We start from the raw sequence: 26,763 nt of genomic DNA, 5'->3' as shown, positions 1-26,763 counted from the left end.
GTAATTTTGCTTGATTTTTCATAAATTAATAAATAAACACATTTGGATGAACTATTGATTAACTACTTATGAATATACATTTTATGTACTTGACTCGAGTGTTAAAAATATAAAGTAGTTGACAATATCAACTAATTTTAGCAAGTGAATCAACTTTGAACTAAACTTTTTTTTTATCAATTAATCGTGTGTAAACAAATTGTACTAAATTTATAAATGAAAAAGACTGATAAAAAAATATTTGAACTAGCATACGGTTTTTTTGTGACTTTGCATACTTCCGAAATCAATAAAAAAAATTCTATATCAACTATTTATTCACTAATTATGAATAAACTTCTTCTATATAATTTATTTGAGTGTTAAAATATATTTGAAAAAGATTTTGAGTTAATTTCAGAAAAAAAGATGCACAGCAAGAATTTAACAAGGTTTTTTAAGCCAGACATAGTCAAGTGTTCACGTCACACAGAACGCGAAAAAGTTATCCAATAAGTTACATTCAGAATGCAATAAATATATAAAACAATGAAAAATCAGCATGCACAACTAACTAGTGCATATTGTCTGGCATTCCTCCAGAAACTACACTTTCATCAACAGGTTTTGGACCCCCACAAGACCTCGAAACCGACTCGAATAGCTTCTCAATCTCCGGTGCACATCTTGTGAACGTCTTACTCCAGAAGTTGTACCTTGGATTCTGTTGTACATTACGCAAATATGTTTAGCAAAATAAAAATAATAATAAGTTGCAGCCCATAAAAAAAAGACGATTTACGAAGCAAAAAAACATTACCTTGATGAGTTCAATAAAAGTAATCAAAAGACCCCAGGGATGAGGCCTATTAACAATAAGACGTTCCAATAGTACTCGAGTGATTTGCTCTTGAATCACTTCCTGCTTGAACAAAAACTTTTACAATGATTAGCTAATTTTCAAAAAAAAAAAAAAAACAACACATAATTGAAGTTGCGATAGAATTACACGCACCTGATTCGATTCAGCAAAAAGGTAAAGAAGAATGAAAGAGAAGTAATGTGTGTGGTTGTTTGGGTATCGTAATTGGTTTGCAACAGCATTTAGAAATAGGTAGCGGCCCTCTGTGTCGAGATCCATTATCAAAGACTGGAAAATGTCCAACGCAGCACTCACCAAGAATGAACTCATACTAGCCATTGATTGTGAGTGAGAAGGTGATCTTGCTTGTTGAATAGCCTACAAATTGATTCCCAAGTGAATTATTCAACTCCAAATGAGAAAACCATACATCATTTCGAAATTAGTATTTTAATTGATTTTACTATCGAGTTTTCAGCATGGAATCATATTATACCTGCATCCCAATATAAAGTACAAGGGAGTTAATTAGAGGAACATTGTAACGAGTTCCAGCACGAGCTGCATCAGCTGGAGAAAGCATAAGCTTTTGCTTCAACTCGGTGAGAAAAGTGGATCCTTGTTGCTTTGACTGTGGTACAGAAGCCAGATAACAAAACATGAGAATTATAGAGAACAAATGACCGTATTTTATCTTTTTTCGCCTCCAAAAGAAAATTATTTTGGTTTCTTTGATGTTTACCTTGAGATACTCATCGGTATCATTCTTCATCTGCCTAGCTTTAAGAGTTGCATCAACCTCGGAAAGGATTCTTGGTGATTGACTAATCTCCGCAAGCAGATCAATCTAAACCATCACATTATACATCAATCAGAATTTAAGCTTACAAGCCTAGGAAAAAATGCACAAAATTTTAGTTGCGTACAGAACCTTTAAATTCGGAGTAGAAGGATCTGGTAGCCTCATATTGCGAGGAAATGCACTGAGGATTATATTTCGCATCTGTATGCAGCTAGGAGGGATAACATCACAAAAACTGAAATGATAATCACAAAGGAACTCCGGAAAATCATGAAGTAGCACTAACAACACCCTGAGTGTCCCTTTGTAGAGAATGTGAACCTACAGATAGATCCCAAAAAAATAAAAAAAAATAAGTATCATAAACATAGCAGACAGTACTGATTCAGAAACAAGGAAATTCTTCATAAAGTTGAATCACACCGGCTCGGCAAGTTCGGCATTTCTTAGGAATGGCTCCATGAACTGGAACAAGTCTACCAGCAATCTTTGAAAATAAGGCCAACCCTTCTGTGCATTTGTTGTGAGTAACTTTGGCATGAAACTTCTATGACTAATCAACTCAAGCCATGCAAAGCTGAAAGCAACGACCCAAGTTAAAAATGCCCAAAAAAAAAAACCATGAGCTGTATTATTATGACATTGAAAATACGCCGTAGCAAAACAACAAAAATTCCATTTCCGAATATGATCTATGGGAACCTACAGAAGTGCAAGTACACCACTTGAAAACAATTGCAAACTACATTCAGCATTATTTCCAACAAAAAATAATATTAGTATTTAAAATTGTGCACATTCATAATTTGGAAATAAGTTAGACCGAGATAGGTATATCGATAAATATGTTGATGTATACTAACACATAAACCAGTAAATTTGTATACACACACATAAACAGATATGTCATGTTTTCCTACCACACACATACCCCATGAGAGAAACTCTTGGCAAAATGTATTCATATAGTGGTCAAACATAGTAGTGAAACATCAAGCACAAACCTGAACCCTGGAACCTTGAGAGGCTGGATATGATGGAAGGAACTTGCCAAAGCAGTCAATACCTGAAAATTGATTAACGGGAAAAAAAAAAAAAGAATATCAGAAAACCTCAAAGCAAGAATCTATATGACCCATGATCTGAAGCAGAACGCAAAACAAAGAAACTAGCTACAGTAGAATTTGTGACCAAAATGGCAGGAAACCTGATAATTTGCACCATCAAATACTGGATCCAAGGAACATAAATCAAGCATCCAATTAATGAACAGCCTAAAATATGGCCTGGGATTAAAGGATGCCCTCTTCTCCTCAGCATCTTTTTGAATAACTCTCACAGTAACATTCAGAACCTGGAGAAACAACAGTGGAGTATATCAATACCCCAAAACATAACAAAAATTCTTGAATATTAAAAAGTGTAATTCAAACCTTGGGCAGAAGAGAGAGTTTATTGGACCCCTGATCTGAAGGGCAAAACTGAAAGTTTTTAAGAGAGAGGGTCAACACAAATAGCACGTAAAATAAAGATGATAAATATCGAAAGAGAGCAGAATATAAAAATTGAGATAGTAAATCATTAAAAAATAAATTTCCAAAAGGAACCGTACCTTCAGAATAGAGAAAACTAGCTTTGCATAGCTATCAATAGCAAGAAACGAAAGTGACTGCCCTTGATGTGGCTGGGAAGAGCTAGAATTGATGACCTCAGTAGATAAACAGTGTGAGACGGCAAGTTCCTGAAGTACCATGAACACTTTAGATTCTAGAGTCAAACATGTATAGTATGAAAAAGAGAGAAACTTCACCATGATCCTGCGGAAAAACCGGTCCGAGATTTCATCTCCTTTAAGCATGCCTCTCTGGTGTAAGTGTTGAACATAACGAGCACAAGCCACGTCATTATTTCCAGGAAATTCACATATTTTGAACCAGTCACTAAACATCGAAGACACCTACCGGACATAGTACAAACAAAAGAGGAAAATAAGAAAATATGATGAAAGAATGTAGAACCTATGCCCTTTCTCAAGTAAGAACTATCCAGAAACTCAACCAGATATAACAGTGAATACCCAACAAAAGATGTTAGCAACACATCAAACAATTTGGATAGAAAACATAGCAAGTACTTTTGCTTAAAAGTTCCTTTCCAGCATACACTTCCAAAGGTTTAAAGATATAATTTGAATGTTGCATGTGCTGTTAAAGTGATAGAACATAAGATGAGCGCGAGCAAAATGTTTATGCATGGCAACCAACTCTCTAAATGCAAAATCTCAACAATCAGCTGACCTTCCTTTTGATTTTTCGACTCAAACAACTTAGTGGCACATTTATATTCATCTTAACACCAAGCCAAATAATCAATAAACACTTCATTCTTAGTTGTTTCTATCAAGATTGTTTGCACTTGCAATCTTTTTTTACTTGTTATATGTTCAAACAATTTATTGCCCCCTGTTTAACTCTTTATTAAACTCAAACAAACTCAATTAGGAGGTTCTTGCAACAATTAATGCTAATTAGATTAATTTACTGAGAATAGAAAGACTAAAATAAAAGGATAAATTAAAATACAAATTCAACAAGTAAAGGCGTGAGTGAGTTTATTTCATTCCATCTGCCAGAGGTCCCAATTAGAAAAGAAATTCAAGTTTCGAAAACCACGAAGAACCAAATAACAATTAGCACAAAGCAATATAATCGATAACATCACTAATAGCTTTGCAGATTAGAAAGTCAGGACAAATAACATTTCTCACAAGGTAGATGCACGGAAAGAGCACAAACGAGAGAAATTCAGTCGTAAAATGCGATATATTACAATGGGATTTATCATGTGTATATATGCACACAAACAATCAAGATTCCAAGCAGATCAGCACACACAAGATAGAGTGAGAGAGTTAGATCCCAAACTGTGCAGTTTTTCTGAGGCAGAACCTTTTATCGACCAAACCATTTAGAACAAACTAACTAATAAGCATATGGTGATGTTATATCATATTAATCTGCTAACATACAGAGATGGAAAGATTAAGCAAATATAATTTAAAGATAATAATAGCAGGAAGACTATGAAAGCAAGGACAAGAGATTTCTCACAAGGAACATGCATTTAAGTGTCTAGGACAATGGAGAATTGAAGAGATGAATTAAATTTAGCACCTGCCCAGGAAAACCAGCAGGGTCTGAATCCACCAATTCTGTGCTATTATAGTCCTCCCTAGTTCCAGAAAGCCCAATAGTCTGTTCCTGCACAAACTAAAACTCGGGTTTCAAACATTGATACAAGGGGGGAGAGAGAGAGGGAGGGAGGGAGGGAGAGGAGAGAGAGAGAGAGAGAGAGAGAGAGAGAGAGAGAGAGAGAGAGAGAGAGAGAGAGAGAGAGAGAGAGAGAGAGAGAGAGAGAGAGAGAGAGAGAGAGAGAGAGAGAGAGAGAGAGAGAGAGAGCAAAAATCAAATTGGAGTCAAAGACCTTTTTGTCCCTAGAGATTCTTGTATTGTCCTCCTTCGCAACACCCACAGGAGATAGTACGGCAACACTGCCAGGGTTCTTAGCAAATTCAACTAGCTGTTGTAATGATTCAGGAGATCCAGGTCTTGCAGCGAGCTGAAATTATAACAGCAGTCAGAAACATGGATAAACAAATGGAGTGTGCGAGACAAAATTGAGCAGGTCCATACCTTTGCCAGAGCATCGACAAGATTGTGTAGTTCTGAAATAACTTTAGAGTCATTCATAACCAGGGTTTGGATAAGAGAAATGGCAAATTCTGTTGCAGCCTCTGCACGTTATACACAAATAAATGTATTAATAACACCAACTCAACAAACTGAATCAGTAATTTGTGATACATACTATTTCTTCCTGCATCAAGAAGTTTCGCCATATGAACATTATATTCAGCAAGGTTTAATAGTTCACTGCAGATAAGACCAACAGTAATATCTTTATGGAACTTCCTATCCTCTTCAGAGTATATCACCTGTCAAAGATAAAACAAAAATAAAGTAAACATTATATCCTTCTGGAATCACCAATGGACAAGCTCGTAAAGACAAGCGCAGAAAAAGACAAGTCATGAATGCATATTAAACTTGTAACAGTGTAACAAAGTAACAGTGTATAAACTGTAAATGAACACATCTTATCCAACAATCAAAAAACTATCCATACAATACCCTGAATAAAATGGAAAACATTTTTAGATGAACAGCATGAACCTAAACTTTCTTAGTCGCTAGCCCGTGTTTAATGAACCATAAAAGATAACTAGGACCAAAAGTCCCAATCAAGAGAGCAACATATGAAAACCATCTTAAGTAAAAAAGGTCACTGTTAAGAGCTTACAAGATCTACAAAATATCAATTTAGCATATTATGAAATCTAGTAGAACCGCAATGACTTCCCGAAAATCGCTATCTCGCAAACATATTTTGCAAGGTAGAACATAAAATTTACACCTTAGTCATATTAGTTAAACATGAAAATTCTATCTTACAGATTCCAATCCAAATCCATTCAAAGCCGCAATGTAAGCAAATCGACCAGTTTCAAAGATAAAAGTCAAGGGTCAGTTAACCAATTAGCAGCTTCAGACTTCAGGACCCAAACTACCTTTATATAATTTAGAAAGCGAACCGCCACTATTAATCATCAAATAAAATGAGAACATAGTACGTTTAATTTGGCTAAACAAGCAAATGCAATCGACTAGTGTGTGGCCTTAATTCAGTAGCTGAACATACCCAACTAGTGAGCTCCTTAACTACAAGCTTGCTGACATCACGAATGGCAGCCAGGATTGCAAGGTGAGCATCAACATGAGCACTGTTTGATGCATTTTCATATAAACCCCTAAATGCCTGCAGCATCAAATGAAGGTTAAGAGACTTATTAAAGGTCAACAGTCAAACAATATTTGGAATAATCCTCACCTTCTGAGCCACAGCCAAGGCAGCCTCATCTCGGCTAATGCACCTGAGGATGACTGCAGGAACCTCAGCAATAACTCCCTACAATAGACAATATTGACAGTAAGATATAGAAACCTGAGGCCTTCACCGAATAGAAAAATTTATTCGAAAATCTTTAAAACACAGACATGACAACTAAAAGAAAATAGTGAAGTAAGCCTGTGATTATGTGATGTAATCTGTACCTGAATTTCAGCCTCCTTAGCATCACTAGCCAACAGATTTTCAAGCTGACAAAGGTTGAACAAGGAATTTGTTTATAGACCAAGATAAAGCATATTAATTTCAACCACATTACTCAAGCAATTGAATGCCATGAAACCATTTGAAACACATATACTAGGAGAAGAAATCAAGAAATATAGATATTATAAAGACCTTCTCTGAAATAGTCTGGTACTTATCCAGTGCATCGCCTGTGGTTATTGAAGGGTCCAATACATTACTTGTAGCACGCTCAGAAGCCAAAGCTGTATTAATAGACTGTGCAACAGTTCCAGATTCCTGCAGTGATGACCCCACATCAATACATATACATTCAAGAATACTGCACTTCCATTTTCATACAGAAGATACTCACTTTGATAGAACCAGAAGGTTCCGTTAGTTGCAGATCAGGAGTCGAAGCAGGAGGAAATGAAGCAACAGTATCACTTTCAAGACTTTCTGGACCATCACCAATCGCAATGTGGGTTGATGAAAGACTGAAATATAACCACCATTTATTGCATTTGGAGCGGAGAGTAAATAAGGTACGTTGTGAATAAAGAGAAATAACAAGGAGAATCAAATAAAACAGAAACCTAGGAGACCTGGTAGGATTCTGGGCTCCAACAGAATCTATCTCGTCAGAACTAATTTCCAGCGTCTGGGGAACAGCACCGAGTCCAGTATTTACAAGGCCAGATGAGTAAGTGTTTGTGCTTATTTGGCCAGATGCAGATGCAGATGCAAATTGCCGTGACAATCCACCAGTGCCAGAAGAAGCAGAAGGGCCGACGGGCACAGTGGTTGAGCTAGGAACAGAGCGATTCTGCCCAGGAAACCGGGCAAAATCCTGAAAAGAATACGACAAGAATGAGATACCAAGAACTACCATATCAATCAACGTGAAAAATGTTTCACAGATGAATCCATCAAAATAACTAGGAATTGGATTGATGATGAAATAGAATTTTGGTCGCAAACAGCGATTCGCTTCATGACGAAGAAAGAGAATTCTTGGTATCCACCTCATAAACTCGCTGCTGTAAATGTGTCAGGTGCCCCGGTTTGGGACGAAGGGCCTCTGGCATCATCACACCTGCTTGACCAAGTGCATGCAAGTTGGCATCAAAAAATGCAGAACCAACACTCTCTCTATGTTTTCTCCTGGTAGAGAGTTGCTGTGCAACTTCTCCATCAATGATTTGAATTCCCTACAAACAACATTACAATGCGGAGACAACAGCACAAAATAATAATGAGCTCCATGTCCCAGAAACAACTAACTTAAAAGAAATCTTGACAGTACAAAATGTATATCGATGTTTTGCTTTAATTATTGATATATTTAGTCAATATAAATCAAAAACCAAGAAAATGGAGCTCACAGTTTTTAAACTTACAATGTGAGAAGGAAACTTTAAACGGAAACAGTGTTACAGACCTAAGAGTGTAGCTCTATCACCATAGAGATAAACTAAGTGACAAAAACTGCATCATCAATCATCTTATTTATGAATTATTAACTATAGAGCGAGAAAGAAAACAACCAATGTGTGACAGCTCCATACAGAAAGCGGTCTGAATCAAACCACTAAATATTATCCTACATATTACAGCATCTGCTCTGCTCCTGATTTTGCAGAATCAAACTTAAATAGAACACTTATAGAAAAGAACTTGATGTTTGGCATCTCTGGCACCCATCTGCCACAGTATAGACCGCAAGATAAAAAATAGAAAAACCTACCTTCTTGCCAATAAGAGATGGTTTTCTTGCCATCTAGTTCCATGAAGAGTCGCTCTAAACTAGTACTATGTAATGGTTAATCATTCTATTTTGTGGAAAATTACTCGCTTCGAATGACACTAGCCATAAGACAGATTCAGATGAAACATGGAATCACTGTTATATTTTGAACATCATAATTCTATCCACGTACCTTCTCAGTTGCAGCTTGTTCAATCAAGACACAGCCAAGATCCAGATTGTCATTAGTCGCAATTTGAACTGCTTGTTCAAGATATTCACCTGTCATGCTTAAGCCCTGAAGCGAGTTCCTAAGCTGAACTGTTATTGCAGCACGCAAAGGTTCCTAAAAATGACAGAATGCTCCGTAATAAGACAGGTAATACTTATATAGATAATTCAAGAAAATAATGAACAAATGTGACTGCACCATGCAAGAAAAAAGTTATATCTACCTTGCAGGTAACATGAGCTAGACTCCCGGCCAACCTCGCAACCATCAAATGTCCACAATTACGAATAATGGTCTCATCTGATTCCATGGCATAATCCTACCATTTAAAAACAAACAACACCCTTTTTAGATAATGTTTACTCTAAGCACATAATTAGTGAAACAGCGGTAGGTATCAACAAGCAGCGTCAAAAGATTGAGAAAAACAAACCTTCAGAACAATTTCCTTAGTTGTCTGAGTTGCAATAGAAACACTCCGTTGCACAATACTTGGCACTACCTCTTTAACAGCTCTTTCCATGGCAATTGGAAGCACACTGAACAAAGAGTATACAAAAATAAATCAACACTAAAATCTTATGAAACTGCACATTAAACATCACCATTTATTAATTCAAACCTCTGGAAATGCAAGTATAGCCCAAAAGCCTGAAGCTTTGGATTAACAACAACTTGTTGTTCAATATTAGATGCTGGCACAGGAAGCTGCAAACATAACCAAATGACAGTCTAGAAATCAATATTTACCCCACACAACGGGAGCTAACACAAATTAGAACGTGAAGGACCTGATTAACTGGAAATTGTGTCTGTCCTTGTAGAAGACTTTGAGCCGATGGAAGCTGGTCAGAAAATCCCAAGCTCACCAATTTATCATCCTCTGTCAACGTTCCAGATGAATGATGAAGAGGCGTGCCATACTGATCCAAAACCACAATAATCAACCTCAAAACGTTTACACTTTAACATAAAAAAAAAAACCTGAAAACGTTTAGTAAATAAAGAGGTGCTGAAACACTAACTTGTGACGTTATTCGTGAATGGCCACCAGGATGGGAGGGAGCAGCAACATCAAGGGGTGCCTCTAATTGGTTTAGTGTGGACATTATTCCAGGCTTGACCTCATTTATTGTTGGTGGCTGCGAAGATACAACATCTTTAGTCGAGAAATCAGGATTACCTTCAACTTCTCGGACCCTATCCTTCAGAAGAGAAGTTGGTTTTACTTCCTTAAGCTCAACAAGAAGGTTCTTGAACAGGACCTGAAAGAAAAACAGAAGTTGGGTATAAAGAATCTCACATTTTCAGTAACTCCCTCAGTTAAAAAAGAAGTAGATCTATGCGTACAGAATTACCTCAATCTCAAATTTCAGGTTCATTTTCAAATTTGGCATTGCATAAATCTCAGCAAGCAATCCAAGAATACCCATGGTCCATGGGTTAGGAGGTTGATATACAAGACTGTTGGAACATGGTTCCAGAATCTGGAACAAGCAGACCATGTGAAAAAAAATATATATATAATAGCATCTTGTAAAGTGAACAAAAACAACAGACAGTATCACACCTTAGAGGTAAAAGGAATAACAGCTATCATGAGTCCCTTATTATATGCCTGCAAAAACATAGAAAGGAATGTAATGTACAAGAATCAGCCACACAGGAATCAGTTCTTCAACGACCGGAAAATAGAAATAGAACATGGACCTCTATAATCAGAGACTTGGGATCTATCTCCCGTGCCCTTAAAACTTGATTTCTGCCAATTGTAATCTTCCCCAGCCAGCTTCCTAGATTTTTTAGCAAAGATCTTTCTTCCACGCTGGACTTTATAAGTTCCGACCCCAAGAGAACCTGAAAAGCATTATGGATCCAAGAATAAATACCAATGATTGAAACGATTTATCGAGCCAAGTATAAAGACGAACAATTTTGAAAGGATAAAGTAGATGGGGTAATCAAAACCTTGCAGTTCTCATATGTGGCTTGAACAATTTCTTTGTTCAAAGGCTTCAAATTTACTTTATCAAGGAACTTCAAATATAAATCATGAAAATTTGTCTCGATGCTAGCCCTGTCAAAACAGTTATAAGGCATTAAAAAACAACAAGATTAAATAGCTGGTAAACAAAATCCAGACACAATTGTGGCACATCCGTTGATGGAAAAGAGAAGGGGTAGATTTATCACCTTTTCATAACCATATACTGAGCAAACCAGGGGTAATATTGCTCACTCAGAAATTCAGTAAATTCTTTAGCTTTGGCCTCAACATTTGCAGCGGACAAGTTATTGATAATAAAAGAAATCTTATCCTGGATTTCTGATGCAGGAGCCTGTTTAAATAAGAACGAGACGAGAAAATAGTCAGACGTCGAACGGAATGAATCAAACGGAATAAATTATTCAGCACCATTAGGGACAAATATGGCGAGTCGTCGACTGCACCAAGAAGGTTCAACTATAAAAGGTTGATTTCACAAAAATTAGTGTAGCAGAAGTTAGTTTATGATATTATGTCAGGGCAAACAGACAAAGAAAAGCTCCACTCAATATTTCTTGACAGAGGGCATATTCCTAATCTCCACACTAAGGAAACACAAGTGTGTGGTGTTGGTCTAGTGTAAGACTCTAAATACCTCGTACTTATGCACTTACAGTATTCAAGTCTAATGGTCTTGCATCAATACTTTTACTGAAAGTATAACGTGAAAAAAGATTTCCTATTTCTCTAGGCTGATCAAGAGGAAAAGGATGACCAGTTGATTCCGGTTACAGGAAGTATTAGCATTTATGCAAGTGTTTATGTATAGATATTTGCCGTATTCAACCAATGCTGTATCTTTAACATTTAGAATACTGTTGTATCCCATGTATATATTATGTTACACCTACGTCGCCATATATGCAATTGTGAAAATAGATAGTAATTTTGCGGAACACTCTGAACAAAAAGCATTAGAGTTGAACACCATCCCAACTTGAAAACAGACGAGAAACAAAAAGATCTGTACTGCCAACAGATTTAGCGAAAAGATGTAGCCCATGATAATGAATTCAATTAATGGCAAACCAAACTCATATGATCTTGGGGGGTAACCACAAACCTGTCTTTTGCTTCTGGTGCATTTGGCTTTAGAACAATACACATGCAGATAATTAATAATGAATTTTATAGTACATCATTACACTGTTGAAACACAAGCATTTGGTCACAAACAAAACTCAGATGACAGAGACTCAGTCAAGCACCTCAAATGATCTATTGGTTTCTCAAAAAGATCAATGAATATGCGAAATTACCAAACGAATACAAGCCGCCAAGACAAAGAAAAATAAAAGCGGAAAAATGAAGTATATCAATTTGGTTGGATTTGAATTCAGAATCAGACATCTTTTAAACTAGTTTCTCTTAAACAAATCGCATCTAGGAAGCAAAAAAGTATGATCAGAACTTGGATATCATTCAAGGCGTGTAGATTCATAAACAAGCATTAAATTGCACGACACGCCTAGAAAAAGTGAGGCATTGCGAGAAAAAACTAAACCAGATAAAATGTCTTAAAAGAGCTCAGAACAAGCACCTCTATGGGAGTTTCTCTTCTTTCAGCTGCAGCAACAAGTGTTTCAATGTTTAAAGCAGAGCCAAACCCTACAACGTGGACAAACAAATGATGAAATCTACATTCATGATCAAGACACAGAGCACATAATCATCACAATTAGGGAAAGAAAATGGAATGCTCGAAGTTGAAGAAAATACTTGCTGATGAAGCTCGAGATGAACGGGGAAAACCAGGAGAGGCAGAGTGTATTGATGGAACACTAACTCCACTGTGTGACTGTAATTTGGCTTTGACTAGATTAGCTCTACGGAAGGTTCACAAAAGAGGTACGAAAAACTAGACTCAAGTGCCAAGTACTTGTGAATATATGAATTTTATAACTTGCCTTCTGAATGCTTCCCGTATCACTTGAAGGACCCATAGCATGCTGTCCAGAAGTGGAATGCGCTGGCTTTAAGTAATTAGACACTGTTACAGAAGTTTTCCTCTCATCTAGAGAGCTCATTGGTCTTTGAGAAAGTTGAATAGGAGATGAGACTTGCAGCCCAGCCTGCGAGCTACCAGGTCCCATCAGAGAAAATGATGAGCCCGCCATCTGAAAACAAAACAAGGATTAATGGTTCGGAACCAACGAATCTTAGCAAGCTTCAATATAAAGCAGGCAAATTAACTTGCACAACTCAAAAGAAGTCAATGCAACGTTGTTTCATCACTAAATGCAAATTCAAGAGGCTATACAAGACCTATAACAAATATTTTAATCCTTTCAGTTGTGTATTATCATTTACTTAAAGCAACTATCAACATAATGAATTGCAGAACTAATTTTGACAGCTTTTCATTGGAACATAAAGCTTTTTCCAGTAATGGAGAAGGATACGTATACAACAAAAACTTCATGCTAGAAGCACAAAAACTAAGTTTACAGCACAACGAGTTAGCCTATCAACTCAAATTAAATATGTTTACACCAATTCAATTAGGAAGTTTGAATGGCAAGAGTTAACTACTAAGCTCCCAGATGGAATTATGAGAGATGGAGTTTTGACAAAACAGAAGTCAAGAAAGATGGAAGGTTCACCAATGAATGGACACTGAAACTTGAACCCATACCAAGAGCACCTTGCAACCTAGATAGCTTTTCAGTTGGCAACTAAACAATATGCAGTAATCGAAGCAAAGTTCGAACAACAAACTAACACTGAATCACATTGCTGAGTTTAAAAAAATGCAAGTCTAAAACAAAGATAAACCAAAGATCTCGGAATGGCTAATTGTTGTATCAAACATAGTCTTTAAAGATCAAATTTTTATCTAAAACTATCAAAAGAAACAACAAATAATAATTTCATTAATGCAACTCCAGTAAATTAATCGTTGTTTGTTGGAAATACAACTATAATTATCAAAAAAATGGGCAAATATTCCAAAGAAAAAGATGAGCATGTTGCCAATATGATGGATGTAAATGTACAGTCACAAAATCAATTCAACAAGTAAGAGGCCTTCAGATTAAACATTTAATTGTTAAGGTAAATGCCACAATAATGGGATCACAGCATTTAATCTTAAAAGCAAATGACATAACAATCATCCTTTTTAAAAACTTCATAACTAAAAGAATTTTAGTGACGAAGGCAAAGATTAACATCATGTTATAGTTTACAAAACACAAAGGACCAACAATTGTAAAGGATGTGAATGTAAATGCAATATGTTGAGATCAGCTACCTCAATATTCTTTCTGATCCCACATTTGAAGATTTTTTAATGCCAATAGTGTGTTTGTTTTAACAAATTGTCCAGAAGCAGATTAACTAGGCAAACCAAAATAATGAATCTAGTTCTAGTAAATATATGGGAAGAAACATTTTAGTTTCAGAAGAATACCAAAATTATGTCATCATGAAACCTTCCCAACTAGATGTTAATGGTGTTCTACACACTCTCATTCCATAAACATTATATTACCTCCACATTTGTAGCAATACTAATGGTGTTCTACACACTCTCATTCCATAAACATTATATTACCTCCACATTTGTAGCAGTAGATTGGATGAGACCCTGATGGTGATCAGACGTGACACTATGGAACACATCTGGCTCAGCATGAGTCCCTGAAATCCTGTTAAGCGTCACCTCAATAAATGCAATGAGTTCCGAATGTGTAGCACGCATATGAGATATTTGTAATATATGATTGCAGTACTGCGGCCACTCTATGAGGCGGTCCATAAACTGCTCCAATGCCTTAGTCCCAAAAGAGAACATCTGCATGTTGTAAAGTCTGGGTCAAAACAAGGAAAACGATTCAAACTGAAAGATACGTGATCTGGGAAGAAAACACAAACTTTTGAATCAGGAGTTTTCCTCAAAGCGTCTAAAACAGCTCGTAAAGCAATACCAAGTGTGAGATGAGTCACAAGTTGATGCTTGATGAGTGATCCTGAAAGCAATAACATAAACTGCTACATAAATAATCAAGGGGAAAAATAAAAGAACTATGATATACAGAACTTATTTAACAAAAGCAATTAGCAGAGTCTGTAAAATTATGCAAGCCAAATAATGATGACTAGATTAAATTTATTGAACAAAAGCATATAGCAGAGTGACAGATCTGTAAAATTATGCAAACCAAAATAATGATAACTAGATTAAATTTATTCCTCTGCAGCCATCAAAGTTGCATAAGAAAGGTTCATCAAGCCACATCACTCAATTAGACAACCGATCATCATATGAGCTCAATTCAAAAGTTGATATGACATTCATTACCAGTTAAAACAGCATTTGATAACTGTGACCCAAGAGAAAATTTGAATTAAGTAACTCTTATCCATCGAGTAAGTAGATTTATCATTCTAGACTTCCTCCTACTCTAGTCAGCCTAGACATTTCCCTACCATATGTAATTGTAGAACATCATCCAATGAGGCATTCTAAGCCCCAACTCACAATTAATCACTACCGAGCTTTCCTGAACTCTACCAATCTACCTAAACAAGATGTGCTGAAGAGGGGGGATGATAATCTAGCTTCAGGTTGTCTTCCAGCTTTAGAAAAATAAAACAGAGACATTGAAGTTCAAACGAAAAGAGGAAACCAGAATGATATATGTAACTTGACGAGTGATTGTAACTTTGAAAAGCAGTTGCAGCCACACTCAACTTTGCATTAAACAGCACTCCTATTATCAGGATAAGGTGATAAGTATAACGATCAGCACTTGAAAGTGAAATTTTCATGTAGGGATCAAACCTATGCATATTCCACGGTAAGAAAAAGTAACCAACGGAAAATATAAAATAAAAGGCAACAAGCCAATGCAACAATGACACAAGAAAATGGACAACAGTGACCCAATCTGTTCACTAGGAATACACTCCATACATGATATTTCCTAGATTAAAGGAAAATATAACATCAACATGCAACAGAAGATACACCAACCAGACCAGCCTGAGGGTTCAATCAGGCTGTACAGAGGTCACACCACAAAGATCATTCTACCCATTTTATAAACAGTGAGGAGGTGCCAAAATAAGAGAAGTAACCATACAAAAGAAAGCTATAATGTTTAGGCAAAATAATATCTTACCAAACAGAACTGCGGCAATCCTGAGCTGCCTTTCAGGGTACTTGGAGAAAAACTTGTATTCCTCAAATAGATTAGCAATCATGCACTCGAAAATCGATTGTTCCCTGTCAAAATGCCCAAATCCCTCAACTGAGATCCCAAATATTAATTGTATATATGCTAGTGAGGCACCAAATTTATAACAACAGTCAACAGCATCTGTGAAGGCAAGTGTCTGGATTAAAAGAGCCACAAATCAATTCACCTTAACTGAAACTTGACGATACTCAAAGTGAACTTTTACCATTTACAAATAAGATGATGACGACTCGATCTACAGGGTTTCTCACGTGACTTTAAGCAAATACTCAAGTGACATTTATTTTTCTTATCTACGACCCCATCTAAAAATATAAAGTTTTGATACAGAAGTATAAAGTGAATATCATGAGATAAAGTTTACTATAGGCATCCAAAGATTCATAGATGGTTAACATAAATCCCAAAGAAAAATAGTGCCAATGAAGTTGATGTGTATTTCAATGGGATCAGCATATAAGTTCAGCAACATTGTGTGTCACTGAGAGCCAGGTTTATGTCGGAAAGAGGTGCTAACTTTGATTTACACACGGAGACACAAACTTGGGAATAAAAAGAGTTACCTTTTTTCGGAAGATTCTTTGAAGCGGTTAAGCATCTCTATCATAGCATCAATTGCCAGCTGTCCAGAAAACATTTGATGGAAATATGAGTTTGCTTCTGTCTCAATGTCGTCAGCATAACTATCAGGAGTTGACTCAGAACCACCGCCGTTTCTAATCCTTGAATTGGCATGCATATGAGAAACATCTATTTTTTCCATTTCTTCAGACAAGGGACTGGAAGAAACCACGCCAGCATGAGACTGAAGGACCTGTATAACAGTCTTCAAAAGGTTAGAGGGGGAGCAATAAGTTAGAGCTGAAAACCATCAGATATTTAAGTGCCATAGTAAAACCTTCGAAACAGTGGGACAAGCTTCCAAATAAGTACTCAAAAGAGCACCAGTGGGGTGAAAGCCATTAGCAGAAACATTCTCAGATCCAACACGAACATCCTTCAGAAACTTAAGGCATTCCTGTAAGCATAAGCAAAGCTTAATTTTGGAGATGTAAATGAGTGTCTGTAACTATGACAGATAGGCAGCTAAATATGTGAACCGAAATTCTTAAGTTAATGGTGGCAAATATTCAGGATCCATATCACTTTCTTTCTTTTTTTTTTGGGGGGGGGGGGGGGGGGGGGGGGGGGGGAGCGGGGTCAGAGTAAGAGAAAATGGTTTACCTCACAGAAAGCATCTTTATTTGTCACTAAATGAGTACTCAACCAATTCTCTAGGTCCAGGATTTCATTCTTAGAAGCAAGTACAGCTAAGCGAATGCCAAAGTAGAAAGGAATCATATCCAGTACTGGAGATAAAATCTGTATTATATTAAGAAATTATATCAGTAAACAAAATTGGTGATTTATGAAACTGAATTACTTTCACTAGTAAATAGGAGAGCGTATTTAACAAACAAAAAAAATAAAAAGATAATACTGATAGAAACGCTAGGAAACATTAAGGTGTTATCAAGCCTTTATAAATACTGTCCTATTATAATGAATGGAGCTGTGCCAATTATCAAATTAAATACAAATAATCATACAACTGGTATTCTTAATATGACAAAAACCAACTAGGAAGTCATAGTAATAAAATACAAATGATTACATAAAACTGTTGTTTTTAACTGAGACCGACCAGGAAGTCATCACAATGAGATTGTTGCAGAATTATGAGGCAGGTTAAAAACACTTTATGGATCTTTAGATATAAAAATATGCTTCGTCTTCAAAAAGATATCTCTGGGATTATCTGTAACTTATTTTAATAATCGTTTAACAATTAAAACGGATCTTTAGATGTTAAAACCTGTTTCATCTTACAAAAATAATGCATCTAGGGTCAACCGGAATTTATTTTAGCACAACTCATTTAACAATTAAAACAGTTGAGTTCTCTGTAAGAAATCAGACCTTTAATTCCTGACAAGCTTCCAAAATCCTAGCAATGTTGTCTGGATCAAGGTTCATCGCATCTACAAGTCCTCGTAACAACATGCTTGGGTTAACATGCCACAGATTAAATATTAAACTGTTCCCAGAAGACTTTTTTAGTGTCATGGGAAGAACAGCAGAAGCCACTTCATTTTGGATGAGATTATACGCAGTCTGCATGTCATACTATAAGGGTAAAGACCATATCGAAAATCATAATAAAGAATCGCAGATCTTATAATGCCAGTACCTTCACATGAGCCATGCCAAGAAGCAATACTTCAGGGCATTGGTTAATAGGTTTTTCAAGGATATATCGCACAAGACTTGCATGACCCCTCTCAGATAGTTGACACAGCACCTCGAGTAGGTCATGACAAAACCAGGCATGATTTACTTGCAAAGGTTGAAATGCATGTCCAGTAACAACATCGTCATAGGACTGCAGGTAAAACAGATACTATGCTCATTTGTTATATCATGGCCTTAATAAACAAGCTAAACATGAAAAACTGTCAACATTTCAACAATAGTCGATCCAAAGAGAAAATATACCAGTTGCTTATCAGAATGAGCAAATGTAAATATTTCAGGTGGCATGGAGACTGCATACTTCAGAAACGACAGTTGACCCTCGATATTCTTCCAAACAAAGCCACAAATAGCATGTAGAGGAAATGGATCCTGGATGACGGTTCGAGAGGAAGTTACTGACAGAAAATAGTATTGTTTGCTACTTACTAACACAAAATAAGAGGTGTACCTTGCATGCATGTCTATAAACAGACATAAAGAAGGAAAATGCTGCCTCGTTGGGGATATAAAAGCCCTCGTGATCCAGCTTCTCCATGACATTTATCCAGTTAATTCCCGGAGCCTGAAAGAAGATATTCAGTGAAAAAGCAATACAATGAATCAATACACACACACCTAACTAATGGGGAAGGCATGCTGACGATGCTTTAATAAAGAAAGCAGATAGATCATAGAACTTACAAGCTGCTTGATTGATTCCACAAGGACATCAACATTCCAACCGTTCAAAGATGGTAGCTCAACACCATTATTGCTACCAAGAGCAGAGCGGAATGTAGCGAACACATTTTGGCTGTCATCAAGACCCGCATAAGTTCTGGCAATTGTACCAAGTATCTTTGCAGTTGAGGCATCAGAAAGCGGTAAGAAAAGAGACAGCATTTCCTTGCATTGAGAGACATTGACAGTGCAACCATAACCTAATTCACTCATCACGTCAGCCATGCTAATCTCTTTCTCCATCTCTGCCAGAATGGCATCAAAATCATCTTCACCACCCTCATGGAATAAATCTAATTGCCTGCAGTAAATAAAAACATTCGAGGAAAAAAATGATAGTTTCCATAAACACATTTAGTCCATCCAATCAGTTGTAAGAGAAATTATCTATGAGGAAAATACCTGAAAAAGTTGTCTTCTCGTATTTCATCAGGAAGAAAAGGTGCTAAGATAAACTGGGAGCCATCCTTCAACTGCACTAGAGATAACATTTGCATGAAGGAATCTACATGCTTGAAGAGGCCCTCAGATTGACTAAGAAACATGAGAATATGCTGAATTAGCTCAGTGGACTTCAATGCCACAGGATTGGCACACAACTCTGCTATCTGACCCATGCAGAAATTCTTTCCTGCAATGATCCAACAAGAAACGTACAGGTCCAGATAAACAGCATTAAGATATTAAAAGGTTTTAATTGATCTTCGTATTCTGTTTTAAAAATTCAAGGCACCACTATGCAATCAGAAATACTAATCTTGTACATCAGGTCGTCAGGGAGAGAGAACTAACCACACATTCTAACATCATGGTTTTCTGAATCGGACAAAGCAAGACCGATTCCAATTTTCTCAGACACTGACAAGTGTAATGCACCAGACAAATTCTGCAGAAAATCTTCATTTATCGCGACAGTCCTCAGTGACTCGGTTAACAGTGTACTAAAATTAGGTTTATCCAAGATATGTTTGAATATTGAAGCATATAAGGGATGCAGCTTCGTAGTCTTCAAATCCTTTCCAAAAGTATTGGCATGATCCAAACAGGTTTTGAGCAGTAACATGCTTCCCTCAACCCCATGCATTGTGTACTGACAGGTGAAACACAGGTACAATAACGTCAGCATAATCATCATATGAATCAATGGAAGACATTATTGACAGTAACATGAGCAGGATAAACAAATACAAACACAATTGCTAACGGTCCACTAAAATTACGACTAAAACAGCCATTCGTAAAATTACAAAAAATCTCGTCACCGACATGTTCGATATATTCAATAAGAATGGCATAGTAGATGGATCAATCTATTTCCAAGGAATGAAATTATTATTTCGTGAGTTTAGATGCAAAATAGTATTTCTTAATTTGAAATAACATAAATTATGTAGGCAATTTTGCCAAACCACGTATAAATTCTGTGATTTTTTTATTCTCTGCCGTATTTTTTATTCTATTCCATCATCGTGTTTGTGTAGTTTTTCAGAACTCGCATATTAAATCCCAGATCTTCTGTGTGTCCTGACAAATGAAAAATATTTTTCTATTTTGTATGCTTCCAGCAGGCATTATGTACTGTTCATTGTCTCTTTTTTATTTACTGATTATCCTTCAGAAACATGCAAACTGTGCTTGTGAAATTGTCGCACCGTGGAAAATATACACCACTTCTTATAATTTTCTCATTATCTTAAGATTGATATATTGTATAAATATAATCTAAAGGTACAGAAAGTGCCACTAAGATTATGTAAGTAACTTTAAGTACACAATGGCTGTTACAATCAAATAACTGATTTATGCTGTATGTTAACAGGAAACCTATACATACTAACTCCAATGAGGTCATCACGCAGCATCAGAGAAAAAAGTCCCCATGTAAGGTACTCAATCTTATCACCGATACAAGACACAATTATTTCCAAACACATTCATTTAGAGTCTCAGTTTCTGCGTACCATACACACAGAAATGAAGAATTCATCCCTTAGAAATCCAGAATTGAACATTTTTTCGGTTCAAGGATTGAGCATTAGCCTGTCTAATTTACCAGACAAAGATGGAACAACCTAAACATAATAAACTGCCACTGGCCTGTAACAGCATAAGCTAAAATTTATGGCAAAACCAAAAACTCAACAATCAACAGAAGCTGCTGGAATGCAATAATCAAAATGATAATCGGCTGCATGCCAGTCATAGAAACCTACTCCAGCATATTCTGTAATCGACAAAAGGTGGGGTACTCGACAGAAGGTAGGGTAGCCTATGTGATCCTAGTACATGATGTTCCGAAAGAAGCGTAATGAGTTATTGGTTTACCAGTAGTCCTGCTAAGTAAAAATCGCACATGAATCAGAATTTGGAAATATCTATTGAATAAAGCAGTCGGTCAGGGATTAGGTACTCTGAAAAAATGGGCAATAGAATTTCCTTTCTCATACGTGAATTTAATCATCGTCGAATACGAAACTCATCCTGGTGAACCACAATAACACCATCACTAGTTAAGTAATTGCCACTAAACGATAACAAGGCAAACCGGGTAATAAGAGTTTATAGTAGACCTAATTTGCTGATTTTCATAAAAAGCATCCCGTGTGTGTTATAATCAAAAACAGTTCCAACATTTAGTTCCATCTGCCCACACTATCTTCCAATAGAATGTAATCTCTAAACTTAGATCAATCCTCTGTTCCTCAGATACACACAAATATCTAAACCCTAAACCAAAAGACTTTCAGTCCAAACAATCACAGGATCAAGTAAATTTCAGCTAACCCCCAAACAAAGCCCGGATATAACAATGTAATACTTAGGGTTTTACAGTAAAATCCAAAATCATCAGTCAAATCGGGAAGAAAAAATAAACACAAAAAAAAGCGCACATATACAGTTTGCACCCAACAAAAAAAAAAAACAGATTTACAGGATCTAAATTAGATTTACTACCTTGCATAGTTCTTGGAAAACTGAATCGTAGTTGGAATCGTTCAAGCTTTGAAACAAAAATCGTATCTGACTGGAAATTTTGGATGAAAACGGAATCATCGGTGAATCAGATTGTGATCCGTCTTTTTCTTTTTCAGTCATGGTTGGGAGTTTCAGGAAATTGGGGGAATTGCTAGGGTTCGTCGAAATGAAAAAGAAAATGCAGAAATTTGGAGAGTTTTACAAATAGCTGTAAATATGCGAGCAGAGTCTAGTTGGTGGGCTGACCGTGGGTATTTATTTGCGCCGATTGGGTCGGGTATCCCTGACCCGTCTAATATTATTAAATAGGGTAAATTACAAACACCCCCTGAGGTATGGTCAAATTACAAAACCTCCCCCTTGTTTGGATAATTACATATACCCCCCTAAACTATTTTTTTTTCTTACACCTCCACCCTTATTGTGCCAAATTCAATATAATCATCTAGATTATGTGTAATATGCTCTAGTTTGTATTCGTTTTGTGTAAAAATACAGTTTCCGATGCACTACAAACTGATATACACAAGCTAAAAATCACATATTATGATCATCTTATTTCATAATGTAGAGTTTGAATAGTATAAAACGGGTACAAAAGTGATAATATTTCATATAATCTCGAAGATTCCACTAAATTTGAATAGCTGAGGGGGTGGTTGTAATTATCCAAACAAGAGGGGTGTTTTTGTAATTTGACCATACCTCAGGGGTGTTTGTAATTTACCCTATTAAATATTAACCAACAATGTCATTAATTTTTTATTTATATTATATATTTTTATTTTATTTTTATTTTATTCTAAATATAAATAGATCATGGGCCTTGATAATTACGGATCCATATTTATGAATACCCTTCCCAATTATTCACTCTCTATCCACCCTTCATCTCTCTAGAAAGGAAAAAAAAAAACTTCTAAAGCTTTTATATCGAAAAATGTCTCAAAACTTATCTTGTTGAAGCGATTTACAGAGGAAAATGAGTGTATCAGATGAGATAACATTATTGTTTTTGTTCTGTAAATTTCGAAAAGAGAGCTCACAACCAAAACGTTCGTGCAAAATTTAATTTCACGCCCAAGTTGGGCGCATACAAGTACGATTCACGCCTAACTTGGGTGAGTGAGTCGTCTTTGCGGCCGACAATTCTTGTCCTATTTTTTTTTATTACTTTAAATCTATTTTATTTCATAATTTTTTTCAGGAATAACAACAAAATTCATCTACATTTAAAGTTGATCATAGTGAGTTTGTTGTAGTAACGGACGCATTTAACACTCAAGGGATGAGGTGATAGATTAGGCGAGAGCGACTTGTAGTTGTGGTTCAATACTGTATAGGTACTCAATATGTTGAAGATACTCAGGTGCCCTGTTGTACTATTTTCCTATGTGCGAAGTATTTTTTTTTTCACGAGGTTTTCTTACACACCAATGTTTTAACTAGCCAGTGTATGTTGATTGAAAAGTATCTACGATGTACACTTTTTCATAATCGATTTTTTATCCCAGTTAATATTTGTTACTCGAAATGTTTTAATGAGGTAACAGGAAAAACACAATAGTGATTTTATATGAATTATCAAGGAAGAGTGTTGTAAATAATATGAAATGTGGAATTTTCTAACCTAACCACTTGAGGTTATTTTAGAGGTTATTTTAAATTACTATTTTAACTTCCCATATCTCGATCCCATGATGTGTGTAACATTCGATATAACTCCTTGTAACTTCGCACCAATTTATGTCTATATTAATAAGAAAAATCCTTCTCCTAATAATTCCAACAATTTATCTCCCTACGAAATGTCTCTTTTATTATTATTTTCTCTCTATTTTTACACTTACATGTATTAATTCACAACTACCAAATCAAAGTGCTAATGTAAGTAGATCATTTTACAATGATAATTGATTTTTCAACAGTTATAAATGATCTGAATTAATTAATTCCAGCCTGCAATTCATGATCTTATCCTTAGCTTCCCTCATTGATCGAGTCATGTGTACTTGTTTTGATCTTAAAAAAATATCTGTGAAATATAATGAAAAAAAAAAAGAGGAATTTTCTGGAATTAATTTTTCTTAGCACTAAGAAAAATTTGAAAGAAAAATCATAAAATTAAGCACCACAAAAAAAAAAAAAGTTGTTTCAGATTTGAGATTTAAATAAACTTCATTAAATTAAATTAAATTAAATTAAATCCGCTGATTAAGTACACTGATCGGTGGCGTCAGCACACGCGGAAATGGCGTCCATACGCCTCTTGCTGCTGTTGGAGGAGCATCTCCTTCTGCCGCCGTAGTTCGAGAACCTTCCGATGAGAGTTGGAGTGCTGAGTCAGCACGAACGTCGGGCTCGCCGCCGGCCTGTACTCCGGCACGAGCCGCCCCGATTTGTACCTCACGCCGCAAGCGTTGCACAGCGTCTTCGGGCCAAGCGGCCCGGTCCTCCACTGAGGCGTCTTCTCCGACGCGCAGTGCGTGCACCTACGCGCCACCTCCGCGTCCTCCGCACCACGGCCGTTTCTGACGAAACTACCCTCCTCCTTCTTCACACTGACGCCGCCGACGTCAATCGGCCTCGGAATCTCAACGGACGACGGCCGGGAGCGTTTGCTCCGAGCGCGGCCGTGGAATCCCGCGGCGGATTTCAATTGGAAGCTGGCGGCAGCCGAGGGTTCGCCCGCCGGGAAATCGACGAACGAGTCGTCCATATAGGTCGATAGCCACTCCAGCTCCGCCGCGTCCTCGGTCTACGCGCACACACACACAAAAAAAAAATCAAAAATCCAGTAATTTCAAAATCAATCAGATCCATTATTAAAACCTGAAATTAAACATAAATCAGAATTGAATTATTCAATTTCAGTCGATTACGTACAGGTACAGAGAGAACATCGCTGAAATCGGTGGAGTAGCTAGGAACAGAGGAATATTGTTCAAAATAGGCGGTGGATGGGTGATGGTGGAGGTAATCCGAGACGGCGGCGGTGGGGGCGGCGCCGCCGGAGGAGGAGGAAGAAGCGAAGAAATCATCACTAGGCAAATCTAACAGATCATCTACAGCGTATACATCCATGTCAATTCCCAATTTAATTAAGGTACGTACTTTGAATTTGTCTGCAGTAGTACTGTGTGTAGTGTGTGTATTTTGAGTGAGGTTTAAGCAGTGTGTGAGTGTGTGTTGATTTAGAGAGAGAAAGAAGGAGAGAGAAAGGAGGGGAGAGAGAGAGAGTAAGAAAGAAATAAGAAGAAAGAAGAAGTAGAAAGCAAGGTATAAATGATGGCAAGTGAGGGGGCAAAGGAACGTGGGTAGAGTCAATTACACCATGCAATAATCTTATTGCTTAGGGTAATTTCATGTTACCCATTCCCATATGGTTGACTTAACACTCTACTCTAATTTGGATTATACTAATAATTACTAGTATATGGAGTATATAATAACTTAATTTTTCAGAAAATATCATGTAACCCAAAGCTACTTAATTTCATCTATATATTTGTGTAGGTTAGCTTGACATTAATCACTCCCACCTAGGGGTTAAAAGTCGGATGGAATGCATCGAAATTAATTTTTTTAGGAAAATTTTCAGTTGTTTTGGGAGTATGAAACTAATTCCAAAATTTTCGGAATTTAGAAATTCATTCCAGTTCCAAGAGCTATGGAGATTTCGGAAATAACATGAGTTTTAACATTTTTAATAAGTTTTGGAAACTTTCGTAAATTTTCAGAAATAAAAACACTCACTTCCATAAAATCATAAAACTAAAACTACTTTTTTTATCAAAAAATCTAAATATTTTTTATATTATCCCAATTCCAATCCAAAAAAAAATCGAAAATTATGGAAATCAGAATGAAAAGCATTATTCCGAAATTGGAAATTTTCGTATCGAAACCGACGAAAAACTGAAAATTGTGTTCCAACTTTCACCCTTAGCTACTCCGAACTCTATCGCACTATCGCCAAACTATCCGTAACAGGTGTTCTAATTTCAGACTCAATTATTTACCAAATGCATCTATATAGAATGATGCAAATTTCGTCGCAACAAAAATAAAAATAAAAACTGTATTAGCATGATAATTTAGTAGAGTTTACACATGCACGACTGACAAATTTTGCACCTACTGATAATTAATCAATCTAATTATTGTGACATATATATAATAATAATATAATTGGTTAATTAATTAATATTAACCCACATGCTTCGTTCACATGGCATACACACAAATCCGAGCAGCACAACTTAATAGTTATAGTGATTTTCTGGGCTCTACTACAACAATTCACACAGGCCAACTGTCAATAATTTATTTATCAAATAAGAAAATTTTAATGCTTTTTTAAAATATCAATTATAGAAATGTTATAAATACTACATAATTTCGAGAAATATATATTTTTTCAAAATACTGAAATTACATAGTCGTAACATAACGTTGAAAAGGAAACGCAAATGATTATCGATGCCGTGATTGTTTTCGTTATTTACGGTACATTTTCCTCGTATGAATTATTGAATTTAAATTAAATATTATTATCTTGGCGTAGCGTACCCATGACTTTCTTTTAATTTATATACATATTCATTCTCCCTTTACCTTTGTTGTTTGGTTTGGGTATGCTAAGCCATGCTGCTCGTTATTTTTATTTTATTTTTATTTCGTAAAATAGATGCATCTATTGTCGG

At 36.2% G+C, this 26,763-nt stretch overlaps 2 protein-coding genes and 1 long non-coding RNA gene across 8 annotated transcripts; 1 reads left to right on the top strand and 2 right to left on the bottom strand.

The window, feature by feature from the left end:
* Positions 1-420: 420 nt before the first annotated feature.
* On the bottom strand, positions 421-22,290 carry LOC105963668 (transcription regulator). Of its 6 annotated transcripts, none has more exons than XM_088813511.1 (51): positions 22,037-22,290; positions 19,874-20,171; positions 19,484-19,712; positions 19,043-19,382; positions 18,810-18,923; positions 18,602-18,730; positions 18,297-18,488; positions 18,026-18,220; positions 17,291-17,428; positions 16,965-17,084; positions 16,630-16,880; positions 15,989-16,092; positions 14,739-14,833; positions 14,419-14,658; positions 12,770-12,979; positions 12,582-12,660; positions 12,403-12,470; positions 11,009-11,154; positions 10,784-10,892; positions 10,526-10,672; positions 10,386-10,433; positions 10,174-10,302; positions 9,841-10,080; positions 9,607-9,738; positions 9,438-9,523; positions 9,249-9,354; positions 9,039-9,134; positions 8,777-8,929; positions 7,862-8,047; positions 7,433-7,686; positions 7,210-7,333; positions 7,008-7,133; positions 6,815-6,859; positions 6,591-6,668; positions 6,402-6,518; positions 5,511-5,637; positions 5,336-5,436; positions 5,127-5,261; positions 4,817-4,912; positions 3,454-3,600; positions 3,256-3,384; positions 3,077-3,124; positions 2,851-2,997; positions 2,648-2,709; positions 2,067-2,220; positions 1,773-1,964; positions 1,584-1,688; positions 1,338-1,472; positions 995-1,219; positions 800-901; positions 421-703 (listed from the first exon to the last, which is right to left on the bottom strand). In XM_088813511.1, exons 1-51 carry the CDS (start codon positions 22,175-22,177, stop codon positions 554-556), a joined length of 7,320 nt encoding a protein of 2,439 aa, XP_088669637.1. In that variant the 5' UTR covers positions 22,178-22,290; the 3' UTR covers positions 421-553. The 6 variants fall into 6 exon arrangements, with proteins under 6 accessions (XP_088669637.1, XP_088669641.1, XP_088669647.1 ...); XM_088813515.1 differs by having other exon boundaries at positions 4,817-4,903; XM_088813521.1 differs by having other exon boundaries at positions 4,817-4,897.
* Positions 22,291-24,134: 1,844 nt separating this feature from the next.
* LOC105964018 (GATA transcription factor 4) lies at positions 24,135-25,141 on the bottom strand. The gene is made up of 2 exons (XM_012988515.2): positions 24,944-25,141; positions 24,135-24,815 (listed from the first exon to the last, which is right to left on the bottom strand). Exons 1-2 carry the CDS (start codon positions 25,139-25,141, stop codon positions 24,294-24,296), a joined length of 720 nt encoding a protein of 239 aa, XP_012843969.2. The 3' UTR covers positions 24,135-24,293.
* LOC148772472 (uncharacterized) lies at positions 24,714-25,278 on the top strand. The gene is made up of 2 exons (XR_016029659.1): positions 24,714-24,854; positions 24,946-25,278. It is a non-coding gene; the product is annotated as an uncharacterized LOC148772472 (long non-coding RNA).
* The last annotated feature ends 1,485 nt before the right edge of the window (positions 25,279-26,763 follow it).

This window comes from Erythranthe guttata, chromosome 2 (assembly GCF_056151865.1).
Source record: "Erythranthe guttata isolate IM_541 chromosome 2, IM_541, whole genome shotgun sequence".
Classification (NCBI taxonomy): Eukaryota; Viridiplantae; Streptophyta; class Magnoliopsida; order Lamiales; family Phrymaceae; genus Erythranthe; species Erythranthe guttata.
The sequence above is the reverse complement of the archived record's forward strand: the minus strand, read 5'-3'. Positions and strand labels throughout refer to the sequence as shown.